This window comes from Bos indicus, chromosome 26 (genome assembly GCF_029378745.1).
Source record: "Bos indicus isolate NIAB-ARS_2022 breed Sahiwal x Tharparkar chromosome 26, NIAB-ARS_B.indTharparkar_mat_pri_1.0, whole genome shotgun sequence".
Taxonomy (NCBI): Eukaryota; Metazoa; Chordata; class Mammalia; order Artiodactyla; family Bovidae; genus Bos; species Bos indicus.
The window spans coordinates 39,972,503-39,986,126 of NC_091785.1; the positions used below are offsets into that span (position 1 = coordinate 39,972,503).

At 48.0% G+C, this 13,624-nt stretch overlaps 1 protein-coding gene across 1 annotated transcript in view; it reads left to right on the forward strand.

The window, feature by feature from the left end:
• Window positions 1–439: 439 nt before the first annotated feature.
• PLPP4 (phospholipid phosphatase 4) overlaps window positions 440–13,624 on the forward strand; it is a 145,580-nt gene continuing 132,395 nt past the window's right edge. The window contains exon 1 of the mRNA XM_019988560.2: window positions 440–990. Within this exon, the coding sequence (XP_019844119.1) occupies window positions 935–990 (56 nt within the window). The 5' untranslated portion in view covers window positions 440–934. The remainder of the gene's footprint in view (window positions 991–13,624) is intronic.

Genomic DNA, 13,624 nt, shown 5'->3' on the forward strand with positions numbered 1-13,624 from the left:
CTGCCCACCTGCTGGGGTAGGGGCCAGTCTCTCTCTCTCTTTTACGTTTCACAGCACAGTCCGGAGCTGCTTGGGGGCTGCGCGGGGTGGGGGTGAGGGCGGTTTCCTTTGGCGTGGCGCTGGTGGTTGGCGAAGAGCCAGGTTCCCCTTTGCCCTCAGTCTGTGCCAGGACCCTGGAATCTGGCCGGGTCTTCCAGGGGGCAAAGCAAAGCTTGAGAGTAATCTCGGGTAACTTCTTAGGGGAAAAAAAAAAAAAAAATTCCAGGTTAGAAAAATGTAGGAAGGGCAGAGAATAGATAGGAAGGAGCTCTGCCCGCCACGAACAGTGGGTGCCAGGGCTGTCTGGAGCCCGAGAGAATCCTCAAAGCGCTCCGCTACTACCTGCCCACGTGAGTGCGTGTGCCAAGGAGCCAGAGCCCCGGGAGCAGCGAGAGTCGAGGACGAGCGAGGAGACGCAGAGGGGCCGCAGGCAGAGACCCAGCGAGCGCGCTGCCCGGGCGCCGAGCCCAGGGGCCGCCCACTGGCGGGGGAGCCGGGGAGCGCGCAGGGGAGGCGGCGGCGTCCGGGCTTCCCCGGGCTTCCCCTCGCCCGGGCGCGAGCGCAAGGCGCGGCGGGCCCAGGAAGCGGAGGCGGTGCCGGGCGCGGGGGACCCGGGAGTCCCCCAGGCTCCCTCCCGCTCGGCGCAGGGGCCGCGGGGCTGGGAGCGTCGGGGGCGGTCGGCGCTGCGTCCCCGAACCACAGAGCCTTGGGCGGGAGATTTGGGTTGAGTCCTCCCCGCCGCCCGCCCGCCCCTCCCGGCGCCCGCCTCCCGCCCCCGCCCGCGGCCTGGAGCGCGCCTCCCTCGCCGCCCCGGGTCTGGCGAGCCGGCACCGGCCAGGCTGCGGGAGCCGCCGAGAGCACCAGCCGCCGCCGCGGGAGCCGCTCCGGCCACACCATGCGAGAACTGGCCATTGAGATCGGGGTCCGAGCCCTGCTTTTCGGGGTCTTCGTGTAAGTAGTGGCGCGCCGCGGGTCTGGGCGCGAGGACTCGGGGACCCACGGACCGAGCAGACGTCTGGGCACCCCAAGTTTGTTTGCGCCCCGCCGGTGCCTGGATTGGAGGGTCCCTTCCCCGCCCAGGGATGCGTCCTAGGGGACCTAGAAAGACCCTTCTGTCCCCTTCCTGGCACTCTGCGCACGAAGGGACCCCCGCGCGCGAGACTGAGCCGGCTCCCGTCACCTCAACGCGCCAGGTCCCCTGGCCGGCGCCTTTCCCCGGCCCTGCACCACCTGCCGGGGATTCTGGATGCTCACGGGGACGCAAACGCGCACCCTCGTTGGCGCCCTGGGGAAGTTTCTCCCTGTGTGTGATCTTCGGAGCCCGACGTTTGCAGTCTCTGCTCCTGGCTGCATCCTTCCTGGATCCGCGCGGTGCCCAGGGCCGGGCTGGGTCTCCCTTCGCGCCCCTGGCTTTGGCGCCCGGGGGGTCCTGTTGAGCGTTTTCCCCGGAGGCATTTGCGGTGCTTCTCCGGCTGGAAAACTGTTGCTGCGGCGGCTAAGAAGTCGGAGGGCCGGCAGCCCGGGATGTGGGCTCCATATGTCGAGAGCTCTGTGCGGAGTCCATGCCCACTTAGGGCAGCAGCGAGATGCCCCGGGGGCCCTGAGCGGCGGGTGCTTGGCAAGAGGAGGGGGATCTGGCAATGGGTTTTTTCAGAGACGTCTGAGCCCCACTGTACCCCCGGGGGCCCGCCGCCGCCTCCAGCTTCCCCCGCGCCCAAGCAGCAGCGATCTGTCGCGTCTCTGCCCTTCAGATTCAAGCCCAGAACATCCGCTCAACCCATTTCTAGCCTTCTGTCATCTCCTGTCACCTAGGCGCCGTGTCTACACTTGTCCCTCCATTAGGGGTTCAGGTTCTCTCTCCTCCTCTGCCCAGGGCTGTTTTCAGACACATTTTAAATATTTAAGTTGCATGAACTTTCTGGATTTGCATTTTTTTAAAAAGCCCATTAAGCCATTCCAAACAGGAGGCCTCTCTCTGGATTTCTGCCCCGAATCCGGAGTCCTTGGTGGCAGGTGGGAGGCCATGAGACGACTTCGGTTTTGTTCACCCAGGGTATACACGTGCAAAGAAATGCCCTTTCTGGCATGTTTTTCTTTACCAGGGACTAAATTCATCCAGCGTGTTTATTCACATTGCTAGAAAAAAATCCGTGAGCTTCCCCCAGATGCAGAAAACCCCCTCTCCTAGCTTCTGACTAAACACTAGTGTTATTCAGCCAGAAGAAGAACTCGGGTGGTTCCTGAGGCACTTTAGAAAAAAACAGAAAACACTTTTCCCTTCTCTTCATCTATTTTTCTACCTTTGGAATATACATTCAAACTAGTACTTGCCTTGCGGCCAGATGGGGACAGCTTCCAATTGGCAATTAGGCTGAGCCCCATTAAAGTATTGTGTGATAGAAATGATAAAATAGTGTTCAGTGCACAGCAAAATTTACCATTTGTTGGGTGAATGTTCGTGTGAGTTATGTTGAAATAAAGTAAGGTAGGCTCTTTGGTTGCTAGTTTTGTTTGCCACTGGCAATCATCAAATTAAAAAAAAAGGATCCAATGATATGTAAATATTTGTATTATTTTCAAACACTCCTTCAAATATCTCCCCCCCCACCAAACATTTATGCAAATTTTATAAATACGTAATGAATGGTCCATGCAGTGGATTTGGAAATTTGATAATTACCATTTTATGTGCTTCTTGCTTCCTCTAAAGATGTTATGTAAAAATCAGGCAGTTCATATTTTTTTCTCCAGCTTCCCCTTTGTATTAATTACTCAATGGGGGATCTTCTATCACCCAGAGGGGATCTGTTATCACCAAAAATCTTGGGTGCTGATGGCATTTTTGGATGATTCCCTGGTTTTGTATCAAATTAGAAATATTAACAGTGTGTTCAACTTGTGGCTCTTTTACCTGCAAAGACCAGCTTGGCTATCTGTGCTCGACTCCCTGGGTGGGAATCTTGGATGCTCAGATGCTGTTATCATCAGGCAGATACGGACTTCCGGAAGGACTGGTGTGGAGCGCGAGATACAGATGACCCTTTGTTTTCTGAGATGAGCTTCTGGCGAGATGACAGAGGCTGGCTTTCGGGGTGAGGGGAGTTTTATTCTTCCTTTCGCTGGTGCTTCAGTGGCTTGAACCCACCTCTAGTCATGAAGGTGATGGTCTCAGTAGGAGGGCTTCATCCCCGTAGGTTTAGAAAGTCCCTCTGGACAGGCCGAATCCATTTCTCTGCTGTTGGGTCCAACTTAGATGACACTATTTGGTTCTTCTTGGTGTATCTCCCTTATTTCTGAGGATAAGGGAATAATCTTTTGCTGGGGGATACTTTATTTCTTTGCAGACTTGTGCCTCTAGGGAGCATCACCTGTAGATATTCCTGTTCTCTGATCAGATTTGCTCTGCATGAAACTAGAACCCCACTTCCTGGTGCCCAAAGTCGTGTCTGACTTTTGTGACCCCATGGACTGTAGCCCTCCAGGCTTCTCTGTCCATGGGATTTCGCAGGCAAGAATACTGGAGTGGGTTGCCATTTCCTTCTCCAGGGGGTTCTTCCCGACCCAGGGGTCAAACCTGCATCTCCTAACATTGGGAGGCGGATTCTTTATGGCTGAGCCACCAGAGAAGCCCCCCTAGAGGTGTGAGGTTAGTGCTAATGCAATGCATTTGTGGATGCATGGGTAGTGGGCATAGACTAGGAACCAAGGTTTCCCTTGTTCTCTTAAGGAACCGGTTCTCTGTCTCTAGATCAGGTTTAGCATTGAGGTTTGATGGCTCAGGATTCCAACAGGATGCTTTTCATGGACCACTCTCCAGAGAGCACCCAAGAAATGCTCGGTCCTGCCTGAGAAGCTCAATCACTGAGGAGAAAATTAGTAACAAGTAATGCCCATCAGGGCTGGTATGTAAAGTTTAATTTACCAAGAAATAAATTGGTTTGAGGAATCAGTGTTTAGGAAACATCAAAATATGGTGTGCAGCTTTGAGGCTGAATTTAGTACTCTGAGACTTGTGGGCTTTGCTCTTCCTCAAGGGTCCCATGGGAGGGCTTCTCAGGTGATGCTGGTGGTAAGGAACCCACCTGCCAATGCATGAGATGTGGGTTCAATCCCTGGGTCACGAAGATCCCCTGGAGGATGGCCTGGCAACCCACTCCAGTATTCTTGCCTAGATAACCCTACGGACAGAGGAGCCTGGTGGGCTACAGTCCATACGGTCACAAAGAGTCAGACACGACTGAAGTGACTTAGTATGGCATGGCAAGGGCTGTGGGCAAAGCAGAGAGAAGGAGTACCCACAGGCTTCCTCCATTCTGCCATCACCCTAGATGCCAGCAGGGATACTGTGAGTGTTCCTGCTAAAGCCAGACTGGATGTTGCTGAGTGAGTGGAGTGTGGAGGCAAGGAGGCCAGTCAGTGGCCCTGTGACCCACGTGTGAACCACTACTGGTACACTACTGCCACGTTTCCGCCTGGGCCCCTCCAATACCTGCCATGTATTCAGCACTTACCATGTGCCAGACACTAATAAAGACAATCGCATATATATTTAACCGTTATATGCACCTGATGAGGCGGGTGTGTTGACATTTCTAATCATGGATGAAGGATCTGGAACACAGATTAAGGAACTGCCACAGAGCTGGTAAGGGCGCTGAGACCTAAATCTCGATGCTCCAGCTCTGTCACCTTGCTGTACAGCTTCAGGGAAAAAAAATAAAAACAGCCAGCAGTGGTCTGTTGAGGGCTCGCTGTCCACCAAAGGGACTGCATGTGATTTCTCCTTTAAGCCTCATTTTGCTTGAAGAGATCCTCTTAATTTTTCCGACTTTACAAATAGGGAGACCAATTTAGAAAAGCTAAGTAACTTGTCTGCAGGTACTCAGCCAGCAGGAGGTATAACATGCTTTCAGGCAGTTGTCTTCCTTTCCCAAAGCTGCTGAGATGAACTATGTCCAGTTCCAGGCTTCCAGACGGGAACCAAAGTGACCGCCTCTTAGAAGCCATCCCTCCGCTAACGATCCTTTATCTGTAGAGAAGCACGGTCTGGACTGATGTCACTCTAGTTCCAAAACCAGACTCTCTGACATCTCAGTGGTGGAGGGGGCCAGCTGTGGTTCACCCTCCCTAAGAGGAGGGGTTGGGCTTGTTACAGATTGTAAGGGTCTTCCTTACGTCGTTGGAGCCCAGAGAGCATGACGTGGTGAGGAAGTTGCCGATAAAGACACTAAAGGACTAGCGCTGTTTTCTCTTGCCGCTGTTGGCCGTTCCCCTCTGGGGCATCAGTTAAATGGGAGAAACCTTTATTTACAGCCTTGCAGAAAGGACCCTGGACATATGCTGATGACCTGACCTGCTAACGGGTGGGTGGGGGATGGCACAGATGAGCTGCCTACTTCATTTGTGAGTCTGGGCTCCTCAACCTCTCTTTTTCTCCCCACATCCCTCCATCCTCTTTCTCTCCCTCCCTGTGGCTCCCGGAGGATCCTTGTCTGGGATGTCCCTCCAGAAGTAGGGGTGTGCTCAGGATGCCAGGCAATGGTGTTTGCTTCACCTCAGATCAACTCAGCCTCTCTCCTTTGAGCACTTCCTATGCTGGAGGCCTGAGCAGGTGGCAGGGATGGTTGGGTAAGGAAGACCAGGGGCCTCCAAGGAGCACGCAGCCTGGCAGAGCAAGCACACGACACACTGCTTTTTGTTATTCCCCCCACCCCCCGCCCCCCCGTCACTTTGCAATCACTGGTTTTGAAAGTTTTGCCTCCAAACATTTCCCTTTTATTATCCATCCAGCCTGTAGAGGCATGTTTGGCATCTTGTAGGTGCCTGCAGTTATCATGGTTATTTTTTTTCTCTTTCATTAGTAAACTTCAGTTTGTGTAATTCCAAACAGACACAGAGTAACTTGGCGCTTTAGCTGATCCAGGTGACTTGCTCGAGGGCCCTGGTTGTGAGGTTGATTTTTGGAATATTGGCAGTAGCTAATAGATCTTTCTTTATTACCCTGAGGAGTCTGATTTAAGACTCGAGGTTGGGGAGGGCTGTGGTGTTTGGAGCAGACTGCTAGGTCTTACTTGGAAGGAGGAATTAATTAGCCCTGGGAGGAATGACAAGGAAGAGACAGGTGCCAAGGAAGGTTGTTTAGAGCTGGCATCTCTCACCTGAGTCTTGAGCAGGGCATGGAAGGTGCAGAGACCCTGGGCCCGAGAACATTCCTGCAGACAGAGTCCTGGAGCCAAAGCCTGGAGGCACATTTTGGGTGGAATTGGCTTAGATGGTAAAGAATCGGCCTACAGGGATCAACCCAGGTTTGATCCCTGGGTTGGGAGGATTCCCTGGAGAAGGGAATGGCAACCTACTCCAGTATTCTTGCCTGGAGAATCCCATGGATGGAGGAGCCTGGTGGGCTGCAAAGAGTAGGACATGAATGAGTGACTAACACTAAGCTCGCCACGTGTGGCCTCAACACAAAGTATGGGTTTCGAGGTTGGGGAGTTGAGTTGTAGGAGGGTCAGGAAATGAGCATGGCACGAGGACGTCTTAGGGCCCACGTGAAGCCTGGATGTTCCCCTGTGTGGAACGTCCCTGGGGAGCCCTGGGAAACAAAAAAGCACCATGAACAGACACGTGCCCACTGTGGAGGGTGCAGTAGTTCCCTCAGCACCTAGGCCCCGGTCCTTCTGTCAGTGGCCATGTGCGCCTCTGTTGCTGGGCTCCTCTGTGCTTTGGGGGAGCCTGAGGTTTGTTCTGCCATCTGTGCAGGAATCCACATCCCTGTCTTCTTTGCTTTCCCTGCTCTTTCACCTGGGCCTTGCATGGTTGGCGCTCAGGAGAGCTCACCAGCTGGTGCTTGGTTTGCGAAGATCGTGTTTACAGACCCCTGAGTTTGGCATCCATTCAGAGCAAGGCTTCCTGAAGGTCAGCCTACTGACCACCTGCGCCTGAATTACCTGGGCCCCAGTTCAGGCCTAACTGGATCAGCCTTTGGAGTGGAGCCCGACCCTGGAGTGGATCAACACTCCCATCAGCCCGTGGAGTGTTGCATTTTCATCAGGCGATCCTTCTTACACATTTGGGAACTGCTGACGTGCAGTTACAGAGGCTTGAGACCCTCTTGTGGTCTACGGTCGCCTCTGGTTATTTTCTCCTTTGGCTACATGGGAGACGACCATTCCCAAATCCCTGCGTTCAGGTGGGGCCGTGGGGAACATGGGCAGAGTGAGAGGGTCACCTTCAGGTTGAGGCAGCATCAGGCCCCTTTGGTGACCTGTCATTGTCCTTCTCTGTTGGCAGCAAGCATGGAGCTCTGTGTTGAGGTGGCAAAGCTGCCAGATGCCAGCTGCTGTTGGAGGTGGACTTATGGGACAGAAGGAAGCTTTTTTTCATTAACTGTGATTTGGGGACTGAGGTAGCTCAGCTGGTAAAGAATCCGCCTGCAATGTGGGAGACCTGGGTTCCATCCCTGGGTTGGGAAGATCCACTGGAGAAGGGAAAGGCTACCCACTCCGGTATTCTGGCCTGGAGAATTCCATGGACTGTATAATCCATGGGATTGCAAAGAGTCAGGCACTACTAAGTGACTTTCACTTTAGCTACTGTAGCAGAAATCTATTCTATCTACACCTGTAATAATTTTGCTCACTCTCTAGGAACAAAGGGTTTTTTGAGGCAAAGTGTAAATGACAAACCATGGGCTTTGGAGCTAGATGGACAGGGTTGGGATGGGATTTTGACTCTGCTACCAACTAGCAAATTGCCTAAAACCTCAGTTTTTTCGTGAGTGAAATGGGTTAGTTCCTACTTCACTGGGTTTTATTAAATAAGGTGCTGTAAGTGCCCAGAGTACATACACCGATAATTAGGTGTCTGCTCCCTACTCTTGTGAATCCCTATTGTCTGTATGTCCTGTCAAAATCCAGCAGTGTAGTATAGTGGTCACAGTTAGGCCCTGGGCGTTGGGTTCCTGGGGCTTGAATCCTGGTTTTGTCACTTAGCTGTGTGAACCTTTTAGCAAAGTGTTTATCCTAGTTCAGTCCATGTTTCTCCATCTATTCTCCATCAACAGCATCCTCAGATGTAAGACTTGTGAGTACTAAATGAGAGCCTCAACAAATGGTGGTATGATTTTTATTATCCTTTTATTTAGATGAATCCATAATGTACACGCTAAGGAAAATGCCATAGGTAGCTAATGATACTCTTATTGCAGATGATTTACTACAAGATTTCTGTAAAATGATTAACTCCTTTATATTTCAAACGATTGCTTTTAGCTCCCTAAAGTGAGGTACATAAATTGCCATGAGTTCATTCAGTGAGCTGTACCCCCATTAAAGCATGGGGTGCTGTCTCTCTGATGGTGTCTCAGCCCTGTAGCTTCTCAGCAGTGACAAATCACTGGCCTTTTACAGCAGCGATTCTAGGACACTGAATCAGAAGTGTTATCAGCGTTCGCTAATATGTAAGGAAAATGCTGTGTTCCCATCATTGACTTTTGAGTCTGTGCTTGTCACACAGAGTTCTGCTAGAAGCCTGCTGCAGACAATTCTTCAATCAGACACCCCTTGTACCCACCAGTCTCTGCATGCCAGACCAAGTATACCCAGCGCTTCTCCCCCCACCCAGGAGGGCATCTGCTCTGTCTTCTGCTAAATGGAGCACCCTTCCATTTGAAATATTATTTGCCACTGTAGAATGAGTCGGCTGTACCCAGAATTCTGAGAATTGGTGATGTTTTCCCACAGGGAGATAAATGCTTACAACGCCACAAAAAGAGATCATTAGTTTTATAGCTTTGGGATAAAGTTATCTCAATTAGTTATAAAGATTATACCTTTTATGACCCACACAAGGCTCGTAAAAGCTCCATATCTCTATTTTTCTGTGATAATGTTTTTAAATATGAAAATTGTCTCAGTAATATTGTTTCTTTAAAAAATATAATCTTGGTGTTCTGCGGATGAATTAGAAACCCTGGTTCACCGTGAGGAAGTAAATTAGTACAGGACCTGGCAGTGCCTGTGATGGTTGAGCAGGAAGCCAGGAGGGGCTGGGGCTGTGGAGCCCAAGGACTGCTTCATAACAATCTTTTAATACATGACTGTGAAAAATTGTCCCGTCGAGGTGAGGGACGAGTTGTTATCCTGTGTCCACTGAAGACAAAGCAGTGAGAAACGGGGTCAGAAGCTGCAGGAGCATCTAGGTTGGTTTGCAGAAAGCAAACAGTCTGCCGATCAGCACTAGACATATCTTTCTCCTTTACTAGAGGGTTTTTAAAACGTGTTTTTATTGAAGTATCAGTTTGAACCATGTGGAATTGCTGATATTTGACTGTTTTGACCTATAGACTCAGGAATTTCATCTCAGTCCAAACTAAAAATAATATCCACAAAGAAAAGTGCATGATTCATGACTGTACAGAGCACCCTCCACCCTGACGGCCCCTTCTGCCACCCTGAGGGTCCCCGTCATTCTAACTTCTAACAGCGTTTTTGAGCTTTGTGTAAATGGCATCACGCACTGTGTGTACTGCTTTCTGGAGCTTTTTTTGGGCTTTTTGCTTGGGCATGCTTTGGAGACTTATCCGTGTTATGCGTAGCTTTAGTTTGTTAATTCTCATTGTCATTGCATGATGGTGCCTTTTTGTTTACTCGTTATATGGATATCATTTATTGATATTTGGATTCTTTATTATTTTTGGCTATTAAGCATAATGCTGCTACTGTTTTTAATGAACATATCTGTAATTCCTGTGGGCTATATACTGAGGGGTGGAAATGCTCAGGAACTCATCTGAGATTTTTAAAGAGGATTTGGCTTCTTTTTGTCTGGCCCAGATCCTGAGAGAGAGCACTAGTCTGAATGCTGCTTTAATCTCCATCCGTTGATCAGTTACTTTGTGTAAAGCACGTGGTGAATGACAGGAGGATGCGCAGAGGATGGGTCCCCACTCTGCAGGAGGGGGACAGCCTGGCACCAAAGTCTGCTCATGGGCATCAGAGCTGTATCCTGACTGCTGATGAGAGAGACGTATCCCGGCTTCCTTATCTGTAAAGTGGGGACAAGATATCATTGCCGAGGAGGCTTAAAGGTGAAGGGAAGTAATGTTAAGGGAAGTAACGGTAAGTGTTAAAGCCAGGCTCCTTTCCTTCCTCCACCTCTCTTCCCTCCAATGGGGATGTCAAGATTCAGTTCAGTCACTCAGTCGTGTCCAACTCTTTGTGACCCCATGGACTGCAGCATACCAGCCCTCCCTGTCCATCACCAACTCCTGGAGTTTACTCAAACTCATGTCCATCGAGTCAGTGATGCCACCCAACCATCTCATCCTCTGTTGTCCCCTTCTCCTCCTGCCTTTAATCTTTCCCAGAATCAGGGTCTTTTCCAATGAGTTAGTTCTTCACATCAGGTAGCCAAAGTATTGGAGTCTCAGCTTCAGCATCAGTCCTTCCAATGAATATTCAGGACTGATTTCCTTTAGGATTGACTGGATGGATTTCCTTGCAGTCCAAGGGACTCTCACATCTTCTTCAACACCACAGTTCAAAAGTATCCATTCTTCAGTGCTCACCTTTCTTTATGGTCCAACTCTCACATCCATACATGACTACTGGGAAAACCATAGCTTTGACTAAATAGACCTTTGTTGGCAAAGTAATGTCTGTGCTTTTTAATATGCTGTCTAGGTTGATCATAGCTTTTCTTCCATGAACAGTATGAAAAGGGGGAGGTTGAGATAGAGGTAAATAAAAGATACCTAATGTCACAAACAGGGAGATCCTAAAGGAAATCAACCCTGAATATTCACTGGAAGGACTAATGCTGAAGCTGAAGCTCCAATACATTGGCCACCTGATGCAAAGAAATGACTCATTGGAAGAGACCCTGATGCTGGGGATGATTGAGGGCAGGAGGAGAAGGGGGTGGGAGAGGATGAGATAGTTAGATAGCATCACTGAGTCAATGGATATGAGTTTGTGCAAACTCCGAGAGATGGTGAAGGACAAGAAAGCCTGGTGTGCTGCAGTCCACGGGGTCACAAAGAGTCAGACACGACTGAACACCTGAACGACGACAACAGTGTCGCAATGTAACACTGAGTGCAGCGCTCAGTGCCACAGCAGACATGAACCTGGAACTGGTGTCTGGGGAGTCTGAGGATGGTGTTCTGAATAATTGTCCAAGAAGTCATTGAGAAAAAGAAGAGGCTTATATGCATGTATAGGGGCTTCCCTGGTGGCTCAGTCGGTAAAGAATCGGTCTGCAATGCAGGAGACTGCTTATGTGTATGTGTGGGTATCCTTTAATTGACCTGTCTCTCCATCGTGGTTACAGGAAACAAGTTTTAATACTAACCATGTGCCATGTTCATACTAGGCATTTGTCACACCCTAGATGACTTAATCTTTTCAATCCTTTAGGAGGTGATACTGTTGTCCTAATTTACAGAGTTTTCAGTTCAGTTCAGTTCAGTTGCTCAGTCATGTCCGACTCTTCGCGACCCCATGAATCGCAGCACTCCAGGCCTCCCTGTCCATCACCAACTCCTGGAGTTCACTCAGACTCACGTCCATCGAGTCGGTGATGCCATCCAGCCATCTCATCCTCTGTCGTCCCCTTCTCCTCCTGCCCCCAATCCCTCCCAGCATCAGAGTCTTTTCCAATGAGTCAGCTCTACGCATGAGGTGGCCAAAGTACTGGAGTTTCAGCTTTAGCATCATTCCTTCCTAATGGAGATCAGCCCTGGAGATCACCCAGGGCTGATGTCCTTTAGGATGGACTGGTTGGATCTCCTTGCAGTCCAAGGGACTCTCAAGAGTCTTCTCCAACACCACAGTTCAAAAGCATCAATTCTTCGGTGCTCAGCTTTCTTCACGCATATAGATTAGCACAAGCTTTTTATGGGCTCTGATGAACAAGTGTAGCCATTGAACTTAGTTTTGTACATAATGTAGATAACCATTGGTTAGCTTGGAAGATATCCATAAACTGTTGTTAAGTGATAAAAAGCAGGTTACATAAGTGTGTATAAAGCTACTGTAATGTGGTAATAGAATAAAATCAATTTGTATCTATGTCGGTAAGAAAATAGCTATAAAGATAAACAATGAAATCTTAATGGTGGTTATTTCAGGCTGATGGGATTATATAATATTTGCTTTTTTTTCATTATAACATTTATTGTGTAATTATTTTACAGTAAACATTTATTACTTTCATACATAATTAGAAATTGACTTAGATGTTTCCTGTTATAGGGGAAAAAAGAAGCTAATTAAATATCCATAGACAGGGCACTGGATGATTCTTTTCTGATTGCTTTAGAAATATCTGAAGTGGGAATGTGTCAAAAATCAACCTTACTATATTTCATGTCAAATAAAATGTTTCAAGGAAAATCAGAAAGTAAGGATTAACACACAGGATGTGTGAGATCATGGTAAAACAGATATGCTCAGATGTTATACGTGGAATTATAAATGGACATGAGCCTTTTGAAGAGTAACATCGCAGTGCGTAGACAGCCATAAAAATTATTCCTGTTCTTTGACTTAGAATGCTTTAAAAAATATGTTGAAACACTAATATAAAAGACACAAAATCTTCCTGTATAAAGATGTTCATTGTTATGTTCCATGCCAAGCAAATACAACTTGTCAAATAAAAATAAATTAAAGTTCAAATGGTCAAAAAATTTTCAAATGGTCAACATTTGAAGAAAAGTTGTAGAAGTTATGAATATAAAGAAATACTATGTAGCTATTAAAGTAACCTTTTTGAAAACCATGAAGAAACAGGGTAAAATTTTATGAAGTAATTGTTAAGGAAAACACTACACAAAAATATATGTATTTCCAGACTATTGGAAATAGATCTGATTCGGACAAATGTTAGAAAAGATTACAAAAAATGAATCTGATGGGAATGAATGTTCCCCTTCACTTGAACATTATTTTAAAAATTAAAGCAATACAAAAGGTGTACGTTTCCCAGAACTCCTGCACTTTTGCCAATTCCATTCCCTTCACTTTTTAAAGTTAAACTTTTAAACAAATATTTATATAATAAAAAAGAAAATACATTTTATCTATAGCTTAACTTTTTTAACTTAATATACCTTGGAGATATTTTCTATCTTTATAGATCTACTTGATTCCTTTTGCTGGCTGTGTAGTGTTGTGTTGTATTAACCTCTTCACAGAATTTTAAGAGTATTTTCATCTTTTGTTATAATAGACAACATTGCAGTTGTGCATACATTGTGATATACCTATTAAATTACTGCTGTGATAAACCCAATAAGTGAAATCTCTGGGCCAAAGGCCACATGTATTTTAAATTCTGATGGGTACTACCAAAAGTGAAAGTGGAGGTCGCTTGGAGATGTCTGACTCTTTGTGACCCCATGGGCTGTCCATGGAATTCAGAATACTAGAGTGGGTAGCTTTTCCCTTCTCCAGGGGATTTTCCCAACCCAGGAATCAAACCCAGGTCTCCCACATTGCAGGGGGAGTCTTTACCAACTGAGTTATCAAGGAAGCTCTGCTGCAGCTGCTGCTAAGTCACTTCTGTTGTGTCCGACTCTGTG